The 26,143-nt window shown below is 34.7% G+C and overlaps 1 protein-coding gene across 21 annotated transcripts in view; it reads right to left on the bottom strand.

Annotated features, from left to right (window-relative positions):
- Window positions 1–26,143, bottom strand: part of LOC123563404 (rap guanine nucleotide exchange factor 6-like) — a 125,805-nt gene that overhangs the window by 93,512 nt on the left and 6,150 nt on the right. For 19 of the 21 annotated variants that reach the window (XR_006688809.2, XR_006688810.2, XR_006688811.2 and 16 more), the window contains 3 exons: window positions 21,629–22,281; window positions 13,609–13,736; window positions 8,477–8,560 (listed from right to left, as the gene is read on the bottom strand). Coding sequence is in view for 18 of the 21 variants with exons in the window: in XM_045356164.2 (XP_045212099.2) it covers window positions 8,477–8,560; window positions 13,609–13,736; window positions 21,629–21,757 (341 nt within the window). In the remaining 3 variants the exon portion in view is untranslated. Of the gene's footprint in view, window positions 1–1,095; window positions 1,149–7,657; window positions 7,726–8,476; window positions 8,561–13,608; window positions 13,737–21,628; window positions 22,282–26,143 lie in introns of those variants that run through there. The other 2 variants (XM_053531390.1, XM_045356180.2) reach the window with 2 other exon arrangements.

Raw genomic sequence — 26,143 nt, 5'->3', positions numbered from 1 at the left:
TTTTTGATTGTTATAGGGGCATTAGTTAAGACAATACAATGCAATGGAGAAACTTGCAATAGAACTTTAACCCTACTTACAACAAGAAGTGACCGTGACCTTCAAGTCACCCAACCCTTAACTACCAGATAGCTGCCCCTTACTAAGAATAACCATTATGTGAACTTTGACAACAAAAAGGGCAGTAGTAAAGAAGATATAATGAAATTGAGAGATATGTCCAAAATAAATACACCAAGTATGCTATGGCGATGCTGACACCAACACTAAGGTGAGTAAAATAGCCCTTCTTATTAGGTCCTATAACAGTCTAAAAACGTGTAGGAAAATGAACATGCAAAAATACATACAGCAATAAAGATTAAACCTAAAAACTTTTTGTGTATCATGTGTCAAATCAATCAAATATGAACTTAATCAACTATAAAATGAACTATACATATGATATTGACATGTAAATCAAACTTTGCTCTTTTAAGGCAACTAATCCAAAATATTGACATAACTGTTGGGATACTGTACAACAAATTACTTTCTTATAATTTGCATATAAGAACATTGAGCACTGAAATGGTTCCAATGACATCAAGATCTTCCTGCCACCCAATGTCTTCTTAGGAAACAAACTAAGAACTATGTAAAATCATGTTTTATGAATCCTGAAACTTACAGCTATCTTAGAGGGCTTTGGATTGAATTTGCACCAAACCAAATATGCTACGACATTAAACATTTTACATTTTCATAAAACATCACAACAACATTATTATGAAATTCTGTGATTATTTTCAAAATCTTTCACTTATTTTTAGCAAATTTAACCCTAGGTTAATAGCCCCTTACAGGAAAAACATGCTTCCGGTTCAACTGCCTAATTACACACAGATGGCGGAAAAATTGCGATACTACTCAATTTAGTCATGAATTTGCCAAATTAAGACACATATAGAAAATATGGGAAAGGAACTAAGGTAATTCAAAATTGTAAGACTTCTTTTAAACAATATTGTCATTTTTTATGCCATAATGGCAAGTTTCATGATATTTAATTCCTGTAACTTAGTGTAAGGTAAAATAGTACCAAAATTATCCTACCTATACACATCATATCCTTCCTCATAAAGTTCATACATTATTCATTGATTTACTGATCCATATATTGATAAGGAAGCATGAAAACAATTAATTTCAAATAAATTTCTGACAAGTGCCTGTCAAACAATTATAATTCAAAACAACTGTAAATGACATGTAACTGTCAGTTTCCGAAAAAATTTGAAAGTGGAAGGGGCACAACTCTGCATGCATGCATGTTATCTATATATAAATATAGAACTGATACTGTGCCTGAAGCAATTATGTGAATTACACATTAATTGAATACTGATGAGTTTCAAATGAAACAATTGATACAGTCACAAAAATATCTATAAACTTTAACCGACTGAAATAACTGTGGTCAAAACACTCAACACCAACTCACTGACCACCATATAAAGGAACTGCAAAAGTTCTGAATTACTTTAAAGAATTTTCTGCCATTGTAACTATAATATAACAAAACTCAAATTTCAATTTATTTTTTTTTGTACTTTTTTTCTTTTACTGAAATATAATTATGAATCAATAACTTCAATAATTATAATACATTCCTTTTCCTAGTCCATTTGGTTTAAAGCAAGTCAATCACATCTGAGCAGCTTTTTTATGACATTTTTCACTTTTTGTACATTCTGTTAAAGAATGTATATGATTTATTGATTTTTTAATTTTTGTAATAACACCGCTTTATCATTTAAAGTTTCTTTTGTTTTCTTTTGAAAAGCCGCCTATGTCTTTTAATTTTACTATAATCTCTAGTTTTACAGTCACATTTAATATATATCAGGATATTTTATCAATCTGAACAAAAACTGTGTTGTTTCTCATTTTATTTTCCGAATTTATCTTGCCTGTCCAAATTCTAATGAATTTCAGCTAAATATATAATTCTTTAAGAAATCTTTACCATTATTTTTGTTGGGTAAACAAACAGCAATCAAGTTTTAGAAATATTTCCAGTGAAAATAAAACTTGTATTAAGAACTATATGAACGAAACAAACTGTATATGTGCATAATATTAAGTCAAAATATCAAATAAATCATTTATTTCATAAAAAATCTGATTAACCACTTTTATTAAATCACACTATTACAATGCTAGTCTCAAAAACAGCTTTAAAGGCATACTGTTGGAGAAGGATCACCCAATGTGCCTGCTTGGGGTTTTCAGTATATATTTGCACTTTTCTGCTTATATGATGGGGAAAGTCCCAGGGTACCTGTCTGCGCATTATGCCTGAGGCACAGGCCAACACATGATTAGAACCAACAACTATCAGCAGGTCGTTTTCTAGCCAGTAGATACAAAGCACCATCTACAGCTAGTGCCTGAATCAGATTTCTATCTATATTGACTCAGACAGACTTAACAACTGTCATTTACCGAGACAATGAATCACAATAAAGGGAGATAAATTTGTAATGATGAAGCACAGCGTTCATAATAGATCTGTGTCAGGCAGACTCCCTCAGGAAATCAATGCCGTCCTAAACTGTCAAACCTCGGATAAAACATTACGAAGACAAAATGTTATTCAAGTTTGTGTAAATGGCACTGATGCGAGGAAATATAACATTTCATACTGGGAACTTACTTAAAACACTCTGATGTACAGTTTGAGAAGAACCTGAACTACTAAAAGTCAGCAATAACTGCGCCCAGGACAGAACTAGTGACTGCAAACTGAATTTCAGATACTTTATCCAAGATGCTCACTGGACAATATTTAATGCTTTTATACATGTAAATGCAGTTATTATAAGCATTGGTATTATTATTTATTTATATCCAGTTTCCGGCACTTCTGACAGGAATGTACTAAAACCTGGACACCAAAGCAAACTATCTGTTAGCAAGTTGTCACAAATATCAACTTGTAGAAAATGTCATATCATCTCAGCATCAGAAGCTATCAAAATGTCAAACGATCAATAGTGCCATATTGATGCCAACTTTAGGAAACACTTTATTCATTACCATCATTAGCAGATGTGGAGAAAAATGTTATTAGCTATCACTTTTTTTTCCATTAAATATTGAAAAAGATGTTCAAGATTCCTGCATGTAAATGAACAGGAATTTATTGTTTTACAAATTTCAGTAAATCATCTAAAAAGCCCAATTTTTCATAACAATGCAATCTTAAGAAATTAAACATTCACTAACAGTTTATTTGACCTTTCTTTTCCTTAGTATAAACAGTTCATTTCCAAGTATAAATATGATTTATAAATTTTGAACTTGTAAACTGAATTTTGTGGTACAGAAGCATTTAAATTGTCAAAATGTAAAAATAAACCTTAAGGAAAATCATTGATTATGAAGTGTATTTTTTCTAAAATAAATTTAACCACTTACTGCCATATATACTTAAAAACCACAACTTAACATATATTTTTGTCTCTATATTGCAAACATTACATTATATATAACTAAAAACATGATAATTATTACACACTGAAATAATATTACTTTACCTTGACGATGTTGTTAAAAAGTTCCTTATCAGACTCTAAAGAAAACTTTACTGGTAAATGTTTCTATAATACGAGTGTAAATTGATATACAATTCAGATTTAATATCCAAGCTTGTTTAATTTGCAAACAACCCAATTAGGAAATACAAAAAGAAAATCTACTTTTGCCAAGTTCAAATACCTTCAACCTATGATGATGTTTAAATAAGGCTAAATTTTATTTACTTTATTCGACCAGGAATGTTTAATGGCAAAGTTTGGACAATGCCCAAAAATAGCAATAAATTTTATAATAGGAATATAAGCAAAAGCTACATGATTACTGTATCTACAGCTGGCGATGAAATTTCCAAAACTAGATACACCTTAAATCTACTCGAAAACTTTTGAGTACAAGCCTAATGAGATTTAAAAGAAGTACATTTGTATTCTAAATAAATCGGTCAAAACTATGCAAAAGACTGTTTTATTTATAAAAAACTTATTTTCTAGAGATGCTTATATCTCTTATAAATTGATGAAAAATTGGAATCCATTAATCTGAGTAATCGAAAATTAGTAAACAAGTATCAACTAGACAACATTTAATGATGAAAGCAAAAATCTAATAGACTAAATATTGTTTAAAGTGAGATTATAACAGAAAATGTTTCTATGTGTCTTTGCTTAAACACAAAATTCTGTTCCATTGTGTCGATTTGAAGTTTCAATTTCTTTAACAAAAGCAGAAAAAAAAACTTACAGATCCACGGTACCAAATTCCTCTCTCTTCATCCCTCAATTACTGATAAGAAAAGACAATTTGTGACCAGATTTCATGTCTATATGGGAACAGGAAAGAGATCTGGACAGACATATTAATAATCTATCAAATGTATGCAAATGACAAGATTCGGTGAAATGATGCTGGTTATGATATATGGCTATCAGTTCCACAGGTAGAAAAACCCACAGGAACAGCATGTATTCCAATATGTCACTGTCAGTTAAAGAGTCTAAAAATAGCCAAATTTGTTTTCTGGGCACATACTGTCATAGTTTGACCGATTTTGTTGGGATAAATATTCCTGGATTTCAAGTTTTGAACATATAATGAGTGGATATTACTGTGAAATCACTTAATTTCGTTGGTATGAATTTTTTTATTTTGACCAAAACTGCTATATCGTGGGGATATAAATTCATGGATTTCAACTTTTAAATACAAGAGGACCATGATGGTCCTGAATCGCTCACCTCTTCCAACATGACCCAGTTTTGAGTATGACGTCGTTTTTTCTATTATTTGACATAGTGACCTAGTTTTTGAGCTCATATGACCCAGTTTTGAACTTGACCTAGATATTATCAAGATAAAAATTCTGACCAATTTTCATGAAGATCCATTGAAAAATATGGTCTCTAGAGAGGTCACAAGGTTTTTCTATTATTTGACCTATTGACCTAGTTTTCGAAGGTATGTGACCCTGTTTTGAACTTTACCTAGATATCATCAAGGTGAACATTCTCACTAATTTTCATGAAGATCTCATGAAAAATATGGCCTCTAGAGAGGTCACAAGGTTTTTCAATTTTTATACCTACTGGCCTAGATTTTGACCGCACGTGACCCAGTTTCGAAACTGACCTAGATATCATCAAGGTGAAAATTCAGATCAATTTTCATGAAGATCCATTGAAAAATATGGCCTCTAGTGAAGTCAAAAGATTTTAATAATTTTAGACCTACTGACCTAGTTTTTGACCGCAGTTGACCCAGTTTCAAACATGACCTAGATATCATCAAGATGAACATTTAGACCAACTTTCATACAGATCCCATGAAAAGTATGGCCTCTAGAGAGGTCACAAGGTTTTTTTATTATTTGACCTACTGACCTAGTTTTTTTAAGGCACGTGACCCAGTTTCAAATTTGACCTAGATATCATCAAGGTGAACATTCTGACCAATTTTTATGGAGATCCATTCACAAGTATGGCCTCTAGAGAGGTCACAAGGTTTTTCTATTTTTAGACCTACTGACCTAGTTTTTGACCGCACATGACCCTGTTTCGAACTTGACCTAGATTCATCAAGATGAACATTCAGACCAATTTTCATACAGATCCATGAAAAATATGGCCTTTAGAGAGTTAGCAAGGTTTTTCTATTATTTGACCTACTGACCTAGTTTTTGAAGGCACGTGACCCAGTTTCGAACCTGACCTAGATTTCATCAAGATGAACATTCAGACCAATTTTCATACAGATCCCATAAAAAATATGGCCTCTAGAGAGGTCACAAGGTTTTTCTATTATTTGACCTACTGACCTAGTTTTTGATGGCACGTGACCCACTTTCAAACTTGACCTAGATATCATCAAGGTGAACAGTCTGACCAATTTTCATGAAGATCTCATGAAATATATGGCCTCTAGAGAGGTCACAAGGTTTTTCTATTTTTAGACCTACTGACCTAGTTTTTGCCCGCACGTGACCCAGTTTCGAACTTGACCTAGATATCATCAAGACGAACATTCAGACCAACTTTCATACAGATCCATGAAAATATGGCCTTTAGAGAGGTCACAAGGTTTTTCTATTATTTGACCTACTGACCTAGTTTTTGATGGCACGTGACCCAGTTTCGAATTTGGGACCTAGATATCATCAAGGTGAACGTTCTGGACCAATTTTCTGAAGATCTTATGAAATATATGGCCTCTAGAGAGGTCACAAGGTTTTTCTATTTTTAGACCTACTGACCTAGTTTTTGAAGGCACGTGACCCAGTTTCGAACTTGACCTAGATATCATCAAGGTGAACAATCTGACCAATTTTCATGAATATCTTGTGTAATATATGGCCTCTAGAGAGGTCACAAGGTTTTTCTATTTTTAGACCTACTGACCTAGTTTTTGAAGGCACGTGACCCAGTTTCGAACTTGACCTAGATATCATCAAGATAAACATTCTGACCAACTTTCATAAAGATCCCATGAAAAATGTGACCTCTAGAGTGGTCACAAGCAAAAGTTTACGGACGCACGCACGGACGCACGGACGCACTGACGCACGGACGGACGACGGACGACGGACACCGCGCGATCACAAAAGCTCACCTTGTCACTTTGTGACAGGTGAGCTAATAAAACAAATGGGAATTTTATTTTTTCTTTGGGATTTAATTTCGTGGATTGACACAACCACGAAATCCACAAAAAATAGTCCCCCACAAAAAAAAAAAATTGATTTCACAGTACACTTGTTCGTGGGCATTTAATTTTGTGGACTGAGTAGTCCCCTTCACCATAAACTATTGTACTTCCATACAATCATTTGTACCTGCTCTTTACAGTAGCAACTGTAAATGTTTTCAGCTATTGTTTGGAAAGCATGCAGGATATTAGTGTATTACTTAGTAAATGTCCAAAATAGATTTCTAGTAATTTATCGTATATGTAATATAAGTTATTGCAACTTTTCCAGAAACTACATCAAATTGGTTACCTCTTTGGTTTATAATGTGTTTTGTGACAGGAAATCAAAAGAAAGACAATTCTTATAAACAATTCACAATTTACAAGCATTGTTCTATCAAAAGCACAGGAAAGTTGTGTCCAATGTGACACGTAAAACACTCCTATGTTTTGTTCTAAGAAGTCCTCCAAATGTCCACAAAAACAAAAGATTCGATAAAGGTTTATTTACATCCATCAGCAATACTCACTGCCATAAAATAAGTGGTCAAACCTTTAAGCTCGATAAAAATACAGAATGTAACTTTTCTCTATAAACTGATCAAAGAAGCAAAACCTTTAGTTACTAATTTTTTGAAACCTGTTTGAAACCTGTCTAAATGCTTAAAACTTTTATTCCTATCAAACCATTACAAAGTTATTTCTTTATTCATAAATCCAATTCAAACTCCTGTTCAAGACTTCCCTCTACAGCACAATGTTTGAACTATATAAAAACTTTTAATGTTCAAACTGTCAAAGAAATCATGCCTTTATTACATGAAAATCGTGAGGAAAATCATTTGACCAACACTATGTGACATAGTGTATTTCAGAATAAGGAAAACATGCATACTCTTCATCCTGCACGAGTCTTCTTCGTCCAAATACAAGATCTTCCTTCTTCATGCCTAATTACTTTTGTCGTCCAAAGAGGGTCAATTACTAAAATGTCTCACAAAACAACAAATCACTTAAAACTCTTAAGGGAGTGGAACTTTGGAATACTTTTTTAATACAATGTTTTTGTTAATGACTCTTAAAACTACAAAAAATTAATAATGTAAGTGTATAAAATGCACGAAATGCACGTAGGCACCATGATTTCTAAACTTCCTGAATAGCAATAAAAACAAGAACTAAACTAGGTCAACTATGATCAGATTTTCAGTTTTAGGTCATATTGACAGAACTAAGGTCTTCTAAACTTTTAACGTTGGAGTAAAACCATAGGTGTCTGCATACAGGCATTGTATACTTGTAGCATGGGTGGGCATCTGAGTGGAACCACTAATTAACAGGAAATTATTCAACAGCAGAAGCCTGTGTTTGATCTTCCAATGTGATCCAACTTTCAAGATCCCTCTCAAATAAAGGTAGACCAAAGTAGGGGAAACATTTTGAACAAGTGGAATTGCTGTAGGGGAAAGCTGGGAAACTTCAGAACACTAAACAACAACCTTGAATTTTTTGTCCACAGAAAGCAAAATTTTTGTGTCACAGAACTGGACGCCAGACACCATTAAAAAAATTATTGTACAGACTGTTTGTACTGTAAGTCCATCTCAGCTGCAATATGACATTTTATGTTATATTCACATATGAGGAGAAACTGCCTTATATGCTACTGGCAAAAAGTAATACCAGGTGTTGTTCCAGGTGGTGCTTTACTTACCTGCTCCGAGGGAGGAACATTGAACCTTCTATAAACACTGAACCAGACAACAATATGTACCAACATGTACTCAGCTCCCGTTGACTGAAAATATACATAGTAACAGGTAAAATGGTCATGTTAGGAAACAAACAAAATGTCTTGATAAGTAAAGAAAGTTGTCCTTTTAAAACATTTTGTAATTTATATAAACAAGCAGAACATTTTTTCAGTAACAAGGGAAGTAACAATGTAAGAGCAAGCTTATACAAGCTTAACAGGAGTAGGCTCCCTTTTGAGATCCATCATTAAGTGACAAAATGACATTCATCTGACACTGCACTAAGTAACTAGTGAGGGCAATGTGTCACATTCCTTTGACAGAGGACAACAAACTATCCCACACTAACTTGACCTGAATATTTCATAGCATCAGATGCACATTTAAATATATCAAATTCAGTCTAATTTCCTTTAAACTACCCCAAACAACACGGAACTTGACCTGAATACTTCATTTTTGTACACACAAGATGCAAGTATTAAACCTTATATTTTTTGTAAGAATATGTTTGTACTTATTTCTAATTTTAACGGTAATTCTGATCTTTAATGCGCAATAAATCAGAACATGACGAATGAAGACACCTGTAATAAATTTTTGTAAACAAAAACACTGAATTCAAAAGATGCTTTATTTCTTTTTGATATAATTTTGTAAATTGCCAAGATATTTTGCAAAAATTTATATGCAGTAGGTTCACAATTTTTTTTTCTAAAGATATCTGCTGAGAATTTTATCTTAAGAGAACGGCTGTGAACAATTTTACAATGGCAACTCTTACGAGCGAGCAGCAATACATTCAGACCTTTCATTGCCAACTATCACTAACATTAAAAGAATAATGAACCTTTGATCAATGACAAAGCTATCTGAATATTATACAAACTAGCTATCAGAGGCAAAACAAAAGACCGGATGTAACTTTAGGTGTCTAGATTTATTCTTGTGGATTAAATGATGCTTCTATCTACTGATGAACAATTAATTAAGCATTTTTCCTTTTATTTATTTTTTATTGAGGATATTATGTTATTGTTCTGTTGGTCTGATTCATTTCAAGTTACTTTTGTAACACGAATATCACACACAAACGGAAGATATGTTATACAGATATAAAATCATCATGTATTTGCTATATGATAACTGTTGCTAACCCAAAACTTCAAGCTGTTGGTTGCAGTAAGATAACAATCTGTCACAATTGTACCATTGCACCATAAAACATGGATCTATGTTTTTGTATCATGGAATTTTCCCAAATTCTTTACTGTCATATTTGTACATGTAAACAATATGAGAATCTTTATAACAAGGCTGGATATTTATGAATTACTGTTTATGCAGTGACTTTCTAAGATGCAAAATGTAAATTTTACAACAGTTTGAAGCTAAAGTCAAGTATGTACATTAAAGGGACTAACCCGCACATTTTAGGCGTAAAATAATTTCTCTCAAAAAATCATTAAAAAGTGAGTACTCTCAAAGAAGACATAAGAACTTTGCACGATATTCTTTACTGTGCAGAGGTCAGTAAACCAGGGACTACCTTAGCCTGGAAAATTAGGGAGAAGTGACTTTTCCCTCCTGGGGAAATAGGGAGAAGTTTTGAAACTTTGGGAGAAGTTCGGCAAACGTGAGACAGGACATTGCTTACATGCATTAAATAACAATAATAATGTTTATTCAGTTCCATTTGTAGTATTATCTTTTTATGACATAAATAAAAATGGTGCAATGTTTCAACAATACAGTACATATCTGCACTGTTTTACCAAAAAATGTTTGACAACTTGACACAACAAATCTTTCCACATATAACCAGTACTTAATATTTCTTGGATTTCTTCCTTCCTAGAGCAGCTTTTTTTGAGTTTAAAAATTTTATATGTATTTCCTTCAATTCGACAAACTACAGAGTTTAAAAGACTCTCAAACTTACAATGAAATGTTATTTGTATTGATCAGTAGATAAAATACTATAAAATCAGGGGCAATATTTTTTAAAACTACGTATTTTGACATAAAAAATTTAAAAATTGATTAAATGTATTACCTCCCTTTAACACATTTCAAAATGTACTAAAACAGTTGTCTGCTATTTTTATCAAACAACAAATTTAACAGTTTGTCAAGGGCCTTATATTTAACTTATATCTATGTTTTTAATGAAAGAGAAATGAAGATTAAAATGATTAGTAAGCAGATCCCGATTGAAAAATAAACGTCAGGAGTAACGGGTAGTCTACATTGTGATGGCAATAAAAATTTCGGAACGATTTTTATCCGAAACCATGAATTATTGGATAAGACATCAGAGGGCGTTCGGTTGACCCGAGGTTCCGTGTTTTGAACCGCGGAAAAACAACAACAACAAAAAAAAAACTCGAATTTAACCCACACAACAACAGTGTCCCGTGCGTCGGCTCGATCCGCGATATTGTGTCTCGAGTTCTGCTTTGTCAATCAAAATCTCGGTGAATTTCAATTTAAATGTTGTTCGCCGACACAAAGGGAAGTACGACAGTAGGCGGAGCCTCGTATGTAAATTAGCTACTGACAGATGTCAATCACGCCACGCGCCGACTGACACGTAATTAGGTTTGTAATTCAGAAGTTAATTATCGCTGTTTTAAGAAGTTTTCGGGCTCTCTGATCTCCGATTTCGGTCAACTTTTATTCTTTAATTATCGTTTACTGCAATCACATAAAATGCAAACAATTAGCAGCTTATCCTGCGGCGTCGCGTCGTGAAATTGAGTGATCATCTTTTGTTGTCCTGGACACGTTTCGCCGCGCGTGCCTCCCGGTGACATCCTGTGTATTGCGTATTGTGTTTACAGACTTTACATAACCGAGATGTATAATCTCGGCGCACTTTATTGCCGATTATGTTTTCCTTTCATCCAATTTAAGGGCGACTTGAACTTCGCTTTTCTGAGCGGGAAGGGCGAAGTGAAATATTTTAAAGCGAAGCTATCGCTCAACTTCGCCTAAAACGCAGTCCCTGGTAAACCGTTGCAACGCTTTTGAAATAATGCAGTAAATTTACCTTCTCCTTGCATTTTTTACAAATATCTTGTTTTATTTTCACCCACTTTATCTTTTTTCTGTGTAATATATTCCAAACTTAGTGGAAATGAACATGTTGAAAAATTTCACCCAAATTGTTGGCGTGGAGTAGCTTTAACATACAAACAAGAGGGCCATGAAGGCCCTGTATCGCTCACCTGACCTATTGACCTAAAGATCATCAAGATCAACATTCTGACCAAGTTTCATTAAGATATGGTCATAAATGTAGCCTCTAAAGTGTTAACTAGCTTTTCCTTTGATTTGACCCGGTGACCTAGTTTTTGCCCCCACATGACCCAGATTCGAACTTGACCTAAAGATCATCAAGATTAACATTCTGATTAAGTTTCATGAAGATACAGTCATAAATCTGGCCTCTAGAGTCTTAACAAGCTTTTCCTTTGATTTGACCTAGTGACCTAGTTTTTTAACACACCTGACCCAGATTTAAACTTGACCTATAGATCATCAAGATTAACATTCTGACCAAGTTTCATTAAGATATGGTCATAAATGTGGCCTCTAAAGTGTTAACTAACTATTCCTTTTATTTGACCCCCGTGACCTAGTTTTTGACCCGACATGACCCAGATTCGAACTTGACCTAAAGACCATCAAGTTTAACATTCTGACTAAGTTTCATGAAGATATAGTCAAAAATGTGGCCTCTAGAGTGTTAACAAGCTTTTCCTTTGATATGACCTCGTGACCTAGTTTTTGACTCCATCTGACCCAGATTTAAACTTGACCTAAAGATTATCAAGATTAACATTCTGACCAAGTTTCATTAAGATATGGTCATAAACGTGGCCTCTACAGTGTTAATTAGCTTTTCCTTTGATTTGACCCGGTGACCTAGTTTTTGACCCGACATGACCCAGATTCAAAATTGCCCTAAAGATCATCAAGTTTAACATTCTGACTAAGTTTCATGAAGATATAGTCATAAATGTGGCCTCTAGAGTGTTAACAAGCTTTTCCTTTGATATGACCTAGTGACCTAGTTTTTGACCCACCTAACCCAGATTTGAACTTGAGCTATAGATCATCAAGATTTGACCAAGTTTCATTAAGGTATGGTCATAAATGTGGCCTCTAGTGTAAACTAGCTTTTCATTTGATTTGGCTTGGTGACCTAGTTTTTTTATCCTACATGACCCAGATTCAAACTGGACCTTAAGATCATCAATATTAACAATCTGACCAAGTTTCATGAAGATACAGTCATAAATGCGGCTTCAACAGTGTTAACAAGCTTTTCCTTTGATTTGACCTGGTGACCTAGTTTATGATCCCAGATAACCAAATATCGAACTCGTCCAAGATTTTATTAAGGGTAACATTCTGACCAAGTTTCATTAAGATTGGGCCAAAAATGTGACCTCTAGAGTGTTAACAAGCTTTTTCTTTGATTTGACCTGGGACCTAGTTTTTGACCCAGATGACCCAATATCGAACTCGTCCAAGATTTTATTGAGGGTAACATCCTGACCAAGTTTCATTAAGATTGGGCCAAAATTGTGACCTCTAGAGTGTTAACAAGCTTTTCCTTTGATTTGACCTGATGACCTAGTTTTTGACCCAGATGACTTAATATCGAACTCGTCCAAGATTTTATTGAGGGTAACATTCTGACCAAGTTTCATTAAGATTGGGCCAAAAATGTGACCTCTAGAGTGTTAACAAGCTTTTCCTTTGATTTGACCTGATGACCTAGTTTTTGACCCCAGATGACCCAATATCGAACTCGTCCAAGATTTTATTGAGGGTAACATTCTGACCAAGTTTCATTAAGATTGGGTCAAAAATGTGACCTCTAGAGTGTTAACAGTCAAATTGTTGACGACGGACGGACGGACGGACGGACGGACGACGGACGACGACGGACGCCGGACACAGGGTGATCACTAAAGCTCACCTTTGAGCACTTCGTGCTCAGGTGAGCTAAAAAGACTGATAGAAGTATTCTTTTTCCAAAAGACAACAGCAATATAGAAGAAATACATGTATAGCTTACCAGTACAGTATATCATTGGCATCATGGTACTCGTACCGAACTGTCCTACACAATGCTCGTAATGCTGGTTCCCGTAGTGACGATAAAGCTTCCATCCCATGTAAATAAGAATATATAACATCCAAGTCCTGAAAAACAAAAGCACAAAAAATTACAATTATCCTAACCAACACTAAAATTCAATTAATGTCTTAGTACAAAAATATTCTGCCTTTGTGAATTCAGAAAAACGAAACAAACAACAAAACAATTTTGTTTCAATAATTTTTCACCTAAAAAAAGTAATATTAGCTAATTCATAAACGTATGACAAGCACCTTAGAAAGCATATCACATCAATAACATAATTTGACAATTTTAAGGTTTCGATGGAGGCATTGAGAAACAAAAATCAAACAACACCAAATCATAGAAAGAAAGAGTTGTTTGACATGAAAATTGAACAGCATGTAAAACATGTATATTACTTTACGAAACAAGTGTCAGTATACTGATATAAACATTGAATTCCGGAAAAGGGCTGCCTAAAGGGGCTCCACTTCCGGACAGTTAAACGCCTTTAAAAACTCACCATTTTCAAAGAACTGTTACACATGTTCGTTTTGATGCATTTGCAATAGCGTGCGAGTGGTGAAATTTCGAATAACAAGGTGGAACACAGTTTTCAGCAATTGTTTATCTTTATTTCTTTACAAATGGCATTCATTTTCAAAGGGAGACAACTGTTCCCGATTATTTTAAGTACAAATGGCATTCATTTTCAAAGGGAAACAACTTTTTCCGATTATTTTAAGTAATCTTTGAGAAAAAGTTGTCTCCCTTTGAAAATGAATGCCATTTGTAAAGAAAAAAAGATAAACAATTGCTGAAAACTATGTTCCACCTTGTTACGTGAAATTTCACCACTCGCACGCTATTGCAAATGCATCAAAACAAACATGTGTAACAGTTCTTTGAAAATGGTGAGTTTTTAAAGGCGTTTAACTGTCCGGAAGTGGAGCCCCTTTAGGCAGCCCTTTTCCGGAATTCAATGTTTATATCAGTATACTGACACTTGTTTCGTAAAGTAATATACATGTTTTACATGCTGTTCAATTTTCATGTCAAACAACTCTTTCTTTCTATGATTTGGTGTTGTTTGATTTTTGTTTCTCAAGTCCTCCATCGAAACCTTAAACAAAAAGCCAACAGATACAGCCAAAAATGAGCAGTTTTTGCAATAGATATACAGTCAATATTACTCATGAGACCATTTTTGCAGTTCCTTTTTTGAGTTGTTAGAACGAATGTTGATGTATTTGTAGGGGACCATTTTGTGTTAACACATATCACCCTTCCCTTAGCTGGTATCTTAATAAAAGTTGTACTGTACAGTATTATAAGTCACAGACAGGAACAATCTTTAGTTTTACAATTATACTGCAATGCTAATTTTGTCCAGTTAAAGAAGAGTCACCCATACCGAAAATCAGCAGTAGTCTTTGCTTTGTTTTGAATCAAAGTTATACTTTGTTACTCTATGCAAATCAAGTGACATGAAAAATATCTTTGACAGTCTTGAAGATATACAATAACTCAATCATAGCTTAACCTCATCACCTTGTTCAGTAGCATTTCAAGTATAACAAACACTGATAAGACTGGAGTTGTGTTTTATCTACCATCTATTTTAACTAGTTAAATATACCTTGGTATGTGGAACACAAAAGATTATGTTCATTTAATTGGCTCACAAAAATACCTCTACAATATTGTTAAAGTGGGTATTTAAATTGCATATATTTTTGAATACAATAAGCAAAACATACTTAACTACATTGTTCTCAGCTTTAGGAAGAAAATGCTAATATTGCAAAAACATCATAAACAGAGTATAAAATTAATATACCAGGGGTCTGTTTCAAATCATCACACTCTTTTCATAGGATATAACTTGTATCATTTTGAAAAGGTGTCATTAATTTAATTTTATGATTGAACTACTGGCTCACTTTATAAGAGTAGCCAAATAGTTAAACTGAATCTACTTAAAATGATGATGGTTCTAACTTTCTCCTAAGCAGACTTGGTGAGACAGGCTCCAAGCTGTAATATTACTTTCTCCATTTCTATCAATTTTCAACATGGAAAACAAAATTTTATTGAGTGCAAAGGTTTAGGCTGGTAGTGTGTAGACTTTACCCCATTAAAGGATAGACTTTACCCTAGTAGAGAGTAGACTTTACCCCCAGTAGAGGGTAGACTTTACCCCCAGTTGAGGGTAAACTTTACACCAGTAGAGGATATAGACTTTACCCCTGTTTGGGTAAATATTTTACCCCAGTAGAGGATAAACTTTACCTCAGTAGAGGGTAAACTTTACCCCAGTAGAGGATAGACTTTACCCAGTAAAGGATATAAGACTTTACCCCAGTAGAGGATAAACTTTACCTAAGTTGAGGGAAGACCACTCCAGTATAGGATAGACCCTATCCCAGTATATGATAGACTTTACCCCAGTAGAGGATAGACTTTACCCAGTAAAGGACAGACTTTACCCCAGTAGAGGATAGACTTTACCCAACAGAGGATAGACTTTACCCCAGTAGAGGATAGACTTTACCCAACAGAGAGTAGACTTGACCCCAGTTGAGGGTAGACTACCCCAGTATAGGACAGACCCTATCCCAGTACATGACAGACTTGACCCCAGAAGAGGATAGACTTTACCCCAGTAGAGAGTAAACTTTATCCCAGTAGAGGGCAGACTTTACCCAGTGAATACGGATGGGCAACAGCGTAACAATCATGAAATAGGTCAACAGGTAACAATGACAATATGGAATGTAAAACTGTGACAGTTACAGCTAATTTCCTAAACTGGGTTGGCAACTTGGTATATGAGTGCTACATCAATAAAACACAATATGTTATCTTTAGATTTCAAGAAGATAAAATTTTTTTACATTCCTAACATATATCTCTATCGAAAAAAAAAATGTTTATTTAAAAATGACCTATTATTTTCATTCAGTATATTTTCAAGTTTAGCAAATATACAAGCTTAATTTGCATAATGCTCAACTTGTAAATATTTATAAGTATCATCAATCTAATACTGTATTATGGCTGACTGGTTTAAAGTTGATGGATTTTTCAAAATAATTTTAGTCAGCAACAGAATGGCACATGACTGATGTGAGCAATGATCATGCTCATGAAAAAGATCATTCTCATAAAAAATAATTTAATGTTTGCAACTAAAAATGAGCAGTTGAAAGGTTCTGACTTTTCTTCTTCTGATAGTATGTGATGTTTTCTCATGTTTCTACTTTTAACTGCACTATGTGGCAACAGCAGAAATGTATTACTTATTACAAGCACAATGGCAGCAGCAAAATGTGTGTATAATACAATGGCAGCAAATGATATGAATAATTATGATGGCAGCAAATGGCAGAAGCAGAAATACATAAATAACTATAATGGCAGCAGTAGAAATGTGTGAATTATAACAATATAGATGGGCAGACAGGGCAAAAACATGGTCATTAGTAGCTTGTTCATCTGTGAAGTTTGAAGCAACCCAGGCTGATAGTGTGAGAGGAAATGGATATACAACATTTCAGGAGATAATGGACATTAGGACAGTAGCAACGCTACAGTATATGCCCCCCCACCCGCATAGATGTGGGGGCATAAAAATGTATGAATAGTTACAATGGCTGCAGCAAGAATGTAATAAAATACAAAGCCAGGAAATGTTTGAAAGAAACATATATATAAATAATTACAATGGGAGCTGCAGAATGTGTGAATAATACAATTGCAAAAAAAATGATATGAATAATCACAACTGTGGCAGCAGAAATCTATTAATAATACAGTGGCAGCAAATGTATAAACCATAAAGTAGCAGCAAATGACAGACACAGAAATATATGAACAACTGCAACTTAATCAGCTATGAATAAAATTTACAATGACAGCAAATGACAGTTCTAGCCAGAAATGCATGAATAATTACCATGGCAGCAACAGAAATACATAAAACTAATTAAAATGTAAACAAAATTTAAATCAGCCACTCTGCAAGACAGTCCTTGTTCATGTGGTAACCTTTACTGCCACTATACCGAAGAACGCACAATGATCTGTAACTTTAAATTTATTTCGTTTTTGTCACAAAGAGTGGACAGGGCCTGTGTCTGATATTCGGGACATTTGGGTACTCTGATGCAAAGTCATTTTGTGGAGGGTAATAAATGGTCCCTGGTAAAAAAAAATAGCCTTAGTTACCAAAACCATCATACCTACCCAACACAACCACCCACTGAATATCAGGATTAACATTAACAGCTGAATCTTACAGAAATAGAAAAGCAGCTGAACAAGAGCTGTCGGAGGACAGCAACGCTCGACTATTTAACAGCCTTGTCGCTTGAATGAATAAGAAAGTCGAAAAAGGGGCATAATTTAGTAAAAAAGTAAAATAGGGTTATGGAACCTGCATAGTGCTTATCAGCTCATGACAGTGGACAAGTGTATGAAGTTTCAATCCATTCCCATTAGTGGGTACTGAGATACCAGCTTACATATAAGAATTTAACCCAAAAACTCCTAAGTTGAAAAAGGGGCATAATTTTGTAAAATGCAAAGTTGAGTTATTGACCCTTTGCACTGCACGTCATATCATGAAAGTGAACTAGTGTGTGAAGTTTCAATCCTTTCCCATTAGTGGATACTGAGATACCAGCTTACATACAAAAACTTAACCAAAAATTTCTATGTTGAAAAAGGGGCATAATTTTGTAAAAAATCAAAATAAAGTTATGGGACCTACTTTGTGCATGTCAGATCATGACAGTGAACAAGTGTGTGAAGTTTCAATCCATTCCCATTAGTGAGTACTGAGATACCAGCTTACATACAAAACCTTAACCAAAAAATTCTAAGTCGAAAAAGGGGCATAATTTTGTAAAAAAGCAAAATAGAGTTATGGAACCTGTGCAATGTAAGTCAGTTTATCACAGTAAATAAGTGTGTGAAGTTTCAATCCATTCCCACAAGTGGTTACTGAGATACAAGCTTACATACAAAACCTTAACCAAAAATTTCTAAGTCAAAAAAGGGGCATAATTTTGTAAAAAAGCAAAACAGAGTTATGGAACCTGTGCAATGTAAGTCAGTTTATCACAGTGAATAAGTGTGTGAAGTTTCAATCCATTCCCACAAGTGGTTGCTGAGATACCAGCTTACATACAAAAACTTAACCAAATCGGGACGCGGACGCGGATGCGGACGCCGACGCATGGGCGAGTCCAATAGCTCTACTATTCTATGAATAGTCGAGCTAAAAATGCAGTTTTGTATAATTATTCAGTAAGCACAGCCAGAATGTTCATGCAAATGATTACATAATAATTTGCTAACATGTGGTACTGATTTAAATCATTGCTTGAGAAATACTAATCATAGTTTCTATTGAAATATTTCTCAAAATAATATGAGTATCTATAAGTGTATCTTTCCTGGAATGTTTTCAATGACTAAAAAATAAATTTCATTTTTGTATAGATGTACATGCAGGGCTTGTTAAACTTATTAGGCAAATTTATCTAAAAAGTTTAACTTTAAAACTAGATGCCCACGGGCAACATGTCGAGCCCGCCAGGGCCTGAGAGTTACAAGCGACACTCTGTTTCATCAACGCAAAAATTTATGCCAAATAAAAAGATTGTTTTATGCATGGCAAAGTTACAGCCCAGACAAGCTCTAACATTACCTTTGACCCCAAAGTGTGACCTTAACCTTTGAGACAGGGTCCAGGTTTGCGCACAAAACTCCGTCTCATAGAGGTGAACATTTACTCAAAAAAAAAAAAAAATATTGCTCTATACTTATCAAAGTTATGGCCTGGACAAGCTCTCAAATGAACTTTGACTCCTAACTGTGACCTTGACCTTTGAGATAGGAACATGGGGTTTGCACATGACACTCCGTCTCACTGACTTCAACACACATGCCATTAAACAAGATTCCTCCATGCATGTCAAGGTTATGGGCTGGACAAGATCTGACATGACCTTTGACTTCCAACTGTGACCTTGAGATAGAAACCTGGGGTTTCCGCAGGACACCCCGTCTCACTGACGTCAACATTCATACCAAATATAACCAAGACTGCTCCATGCATGTCAAGTTATGGTCCAGACAAACAAATCCGTATGGACGCACGCACGGCCGGGCGCACACATATACACCGAACAGCCATTTGGACGACTATGTCTTCACTTCCGCCAGCTGGCTCGACAAAAATGAGCATTGTCTAAAGAAAACTCCCATTTACTCATGATAAAATGATAGTAAAAGAATGTTTAAAAAAACTTTGAGAGACTATTTTTACCTCTAGCAAACTTTCAACCAGTGGGCTGTGCCCTCCTGAAACCCCTGTCTATTTGGGCAATATCCCCTTCAACTCAACAAGGAGAGGACCACAAGATCCCTTCACCACTACTTCATAACTTCACTTTCCACATAAACATTACTGAAACCCCTGAGTCACTGTCATAGTCTCAAAAGAACAGACATTTTTAGTTTTTGCAGGATTTTATCCACCTGGTTGCAATTTGCTGTTGAAAACATAAGCCCCTCCAATGAATCAAGTCTTCTATAGAATTCAAGGTTACTGGTTACTTGGAAAACATTTTTTTAAAAAAAGCTAGCATACATGTAAGATAAGCCGGGAAGATTATACCACAATCCCTGGTACCACTCCATTGTTGTAATTTGTGAACCATAAAGAGAAATATGCAAGGCATGTTACATAACTGTCTCAATTCCATCAATATCCACACTACCAATCAGGCAAATGGGACATCATTATCTCGTTAAATATCTAATTCTATTTGTTTGTTTTTATTGTTCTATTTTCCTATTTAATCTGAATGGATATGAGCTGGTATTAAATGTATGCAGGATATTTCTAAGCACTGTAACTCTAAAACCAGCCCTCCCTTTGTAAACTGAAAAACAACTTCTAATGATTTTCAGTATTTCTTGGAAAATGACCAGTTACACAAATAATTCTGGGAAATAAAGATTTCAAATCTATACATGTAACATTTATCTCGTTTTGGAGCCAGGAAATCATTAAAACAGCTCAATTTTCTATTAGAAAGAATATTTTGTAGCCAAGATGACTCTCTAAAACCCATTTTTATGTGCAGGAGTTTCTGTTGGTTTTTTTTTTCTGGTTTAACACAGTTTTTCAAAAGTATTTCAGTTATGTAATGGCAGGCCGTTAATCTAACCAGTGTTCCTGGATTCTGTACAAACTTGTTCTCCTCAAGTAACTGCCAACTTCCCCACATGAATCAGAGGTGAAGGACGAATAATTTCAGACACAATGTCTTTTAGATTTCAGACACAATGTCTTTTATCAAATTATCTTGGAGAACCTACGGCACGCACGAGGATCGAACTCATGACCCTGTAATCCGTAGATCGGCGCTCTCTCTATTCAGCAGGAGGATTTGCAGGAGTTATCTAATTGCTCGAATCAAGTGAATGAAACTAAAAGTACAATATTCTGTGTACATGTACAGAGATCTGTAATTTCATGATTTTATTTTAAACAAGTAAAGGATTATGAACAAGGTTGTGATGTACAGTTTATCCACTGGATAAGGATTTGAGCAAGCCATCGATAACTGGTTCACAAAGGCTTTTTAGCTATAACATATTGTAGGGAAAGAACACTGCAGCGCAACATATTTATTTTCACAGGCTGCAGGTCTAAACAACTCCAGATGGTTTACCATACCTCATAAAAAAGGCACAAGTGCCTGCTTTCTCGAAGTGCAAACACCAAATTGTCCAACAAGGTGCACATTTTCTTCATAATGGGGCAGAAATAAATAAGCAGAGATATCTATTGAACTAACACAGCATTCATAAGCTTTGAACTAACAAATATTCCCTATGTTATTAAAACCTGAAGCCCCAACCAGCATGTCCAACAGCATAATCTAAAACTTACCACATCAGTCCTAGAATGCGGCGGTTTCTGCAAACATGCAATGAAATGTCGGTCTGTGTAGCTCGCCATCTTGGCAAAACTGTCATGATGTATGTTATAACTGTAGCGTTCCAATGATGTCGGGAACATGGCAACCACTTGTATCTTCTAAATTTTCACATCCACTTTTTATAATGGCACAATTATTCCTTTTAATTGTTTATAGAAGTTACATAAGGCAGCACTTCTTGTAAATGCAATTACTAAACTAACCTGACCACTACATTATACTAATAAAAAGAATATACCTTATTCAAGTAGACTAGTAATTGTGTTTTGGTCAGTATTTTTCTCCATATAAAAAAGGAAGCACCTATTATTGCAAAATCATCGAAAAAGACATATAAATGCAGAAATAGAGTTTTTTTGCACAAAATTCATGCAAAAGCTTAAATGCAACTCTGGTAAGTCTTATTTCTGTTTTAAAACACTTTAAAATATAAAACCCGTCTAGGAGCAAAAATTATGTTCCGATTTAAAATAATCCAAAATTCTATTCCAGAGTCATGTTTTTACCATCGGGAAATCACACACAAGACTATCCATAACCGAAGCATATCTCCATGTCGAATTGCCCAATATCCCTGGCTGCAAGTTTCTCCATAGTGCAGCTACTGAAACCATAAAATGAGCAAAAATTAATATCCTCCTGGAATTACTTTCCTTAATATTTAGGATAAACTGAACATAAACTGAATATTGAATCACTCTGATGCATTTTATTACATTTTGAAATACTACAATATTAGAAAGTCCAGAAATTATGACAATTTTTCTTTTATGAGACCTAGATAAAACCCTATGAAAAGTAATTTTAGATAACAGTAATTTTCTTTATTTTTCTAGAGTTTAGCCATGTTTTAACAGATTTCAATTATACAATGGCAGGCAGTTTAAATAGCCTAACCGAAGTTTCTGGATTCTGTACCAGTAAAACATGTTCTCCACATAAACAAGAGGTGGACTTCAAATGATCTTTTACCAAATCATCACAGGGAGCATACGCCTCGTCAGGAGTTCTAACTCATGACACTGTGGTCCTTGCTCTTCAGTCTCCCTACTTAGCTCATTATTGCCTAAAGTATTCATCATGTATCATCATAAAGAGCTAAATGGAACACTGCAGATATTTAAATATTCAGCAAAAAAAATTATGTATTTTACATTTCAGCAAGGATCCACAATATCCAAACTGCAGCGAAAAGTATGGTATTTTAACACAACAAGTGCAACCTGTTTGCATCACATCTTGAAACCTTTATTGCAAACAATGTTGTAATCAACGTGTTATTCCAAGACTAAAACAATACCAGCTGCCAGTCAGTGCCACAATGTGAAAGAAAATCTATTTATAATAATTTTTTTACTTCCTAAACACATACAGACTCTGATGATCTATGTAACACAGCCTGCAAACAGGAAGAGAAACAGGTTGGCGAAACTAGAATATCTTGTCAAATCTGAAGTCTGCACGAAAACTAATGACCCAAGTTCAGAACTATCTATAAAATCTTCTGGCATTCAAACTGCATTCTCAGACTTACACCTAGGTCAAGAAACTAATTATCTGTTTATTTTCTTACTGTAATTAACCAATTACTTTGCTTTTTTAACCTACTTGGTAAAAGAGCAAATGCATGTACGGCCTCAGTGTATCCTTTTTCAAGTTAGATTCCAGCTGAAAAACTGGAACTAATAAAAGTTTAAAGAGGGACAAATCACTATTCCAAAAGGAGACGGAAGTCAGGCAAAAATATCATATACATTTCAACTTGCTGGGAGAGAAAAGTCACTTCTCCCTAAATTCCAAACCTAGGCTGATCCTTTCCTAGGAAACATAAGTGAATAACTTTTTCAATAAGAGTCCATTTGAACTTGTTTCCCTTTAAAAATACCTTTTGCAAACTTTGATACAAAACTGGTGGGGAATATAGCAGACCTGTAGGGTTGCATTACTCTAAACAACGATTTAGTCCTAATGATACATTAAACATCATGCCTGCCAAAATTTACAAAGCTCATTTTGGAGAAAAGTCTCAAAACCCGATCAATGACAAAGCTGCTTTCCAAAACGCAGTCTCAATTCTTGGAGTCTTTTCTTTTTTGTTCCACCGGTTGCACATGTTAAATTCTGCATTTCACAAAGAACAAGATTTAGACTGGGAATGCACATAATAGATGTATTGATCATTGCCAAAACAGCTCTCTCTAATTTGCATTTAGCAGAAACAGAAAACAGGGATATATAAAATTATTAAAATTAAATTATATAGCTTCTCAAAAGAATAAAAGAGTCATTCATGTTTTGAAGGTAATTTATTTCTTAGTCTGTAAGACCAATTAAATTTGTGTTATTTAGATTAATTAATTACTTTGTGTAAGATTATTATTGTTATTATACCAGATTTATATAGCACCCTTTTCATGATAAAGTAAAACATGTACAAAGGTGCTTTACATATGACAAATGCAGCCACACAGGGCGTGAAATTCATCCTCTTCTAGTACAGACACAGAGTGATCTGACCAGAGGGACAAAGTGAGATAAAGCCCCCACAACAGACAGAGAGAAATCCTTTTTAGATACAGGCCTGTCCGGCTAACTTAGTCTAGCTCTTTGCGAATAGACAGTTTGGTTCTTAAACCTGCCCAGTGTATATCACCGATACATGCAAAGCCGTCGTTCCTGGGAAGTACCAGTACAGGCCTCTTAGGTAGGTGGGAGACACTCAAGAGCATAGAACTCAGATATTTCCAGTGCCTGGACCTGGATTTGAACCCTGGACCTCTGGATTGACAGTCAAGCGTGTTACCACTAGACCACCAGCCCACCTTATATTTTTATAAATAAATGTAAAAAATTTCATGTTAATATCATAATTTTTACATATTCAACTCATCCATTATCGTACATACACATTTTATGTCTCTAAAATTCTTTCTGTGCAAAAGACATTGATCAGAAATGAATGCAGGCTATAAAGCAGACGCAAAACACACATGTACATGTATGCGAATATGATTCAATAAAATTCCCCAGCTTTTATGCCATAACTTGTCTGGGTTATCTCATAATACAGTTATCTACAGAGCAGACAAAATATCATTTGCATAGAAGACCATATATAGAGTCTATAATCGTACAAACATCCATTATATCTGTTGCATACAGCGATAAAATTACAACACATTCTGAAAAAAACTCGCTTCAATTACATAATATGAGCCGTGCCATGAGAAAACCAACATAGTGGGTTTGCGACCAGCATGGATCCAGACCAGCCTGCGCATCCGCGCAGTCTGGTCAGGATCCATGCTGTTCGCTGTCAAAGTCTACTGCAATTAGAGAAACTGTTAGCGAACAGCATGGATCCTGACCAGACTGCGCGGATGCGCAGGCTGGTCTGGATCCATGCTGGTCGCAAACCCACTATGTTGGTTTTCCCATGGCACGGCTCATATGGTTAACATCTATAAATGGCATCAAATTCTTTCCTCATAGAAAATTAATATTTTCAAAAAAATCATGATCAAGACATAAAGATGAAGAGTTGTAGCAAAACTAAAAGCTGGGAGCACCTGCTATATTGTGAATCTTGTATCTGGAGTTATGAAATGTAATAAATCTTTTTCTCTCTCATAAGTATCTGTCTATACATATTTGTTTGGTATCTATTTATAAATCATTTTTTTAAGGCTTCAGCGGCCATGCCTGCCTCAAATTATATGACCCTCACTTCTACGAGTTCAACATTTTTTCTGCCATAATGTTAGATAGCCAAGCAGCTTGTTTGCATGTCAGCACTTGCTTCTATCAAAGTGGCTTCTCTTGCCAGATATAATACAGAGAGAAGGAAATGGGTTCTTTTTCTATCAGTATAGCAAGCAGTCACCCCGTGAAGTGGTAAGTCTGCAGGTAAATTGTTAATGAACATATTTTCAACACTATTTAGATTTTTGCAACACTTGTACCAGTGTTCATTGATTGTTTATTTAAATTAGTACTAACTTAAAAATGTATTTTCTACAAGTTACTTGCTACTTTCTAATTAATATAAGTCAGAGGAGGAGAAGGAATGACTTTTAAGACCTATTGCTATCGGACAAAATGCTGTATGGAACATTACCTGGTATACAACTTGAACCTGTGACTGTCCTGATTTGCAGTATAATACTATTGTGTTCTATCTATTAAACAACAGTTCTTAACAGTGCCAAAGTATCACTAGATTGCATCATGCAAATGGAAGCTTGCTTAAAATCACTCAATACATGTGGCACCTTTTAACTTTCAATGTTCTTGCTGTTTTACAATAGTTTTGCTACTTAATCTGTTTATTTTGATTCTTTTTTTCTTCTTTTTTTTTGTTGGGTTTAACGTCGCACCGACACAAGTATAGGTCATATGGCGACTTTATTTTGGTTCTGAAAACAACATTGTTGAATAATTATTAAAGTGCAACCCCACATTTTGAA

Source organism: Mercenaria mercenaria, chromosome 2, assembly GCF_021730395.1.
Source record: "Mercenaria mercenaria strain notata chromosome 2, MADL_Memer_1, whole genome shotgun sequence".
Classification (NCBI taxonomy): Eukaryota; Metazoa; Mollusca; class Bivalvia; order Venerida; family Veneridae; genus Mercenaria; species Mercenaria mercenaria.
This window is presented reverse-complemented; position numbering and strand designations above follow the sequence as displayed.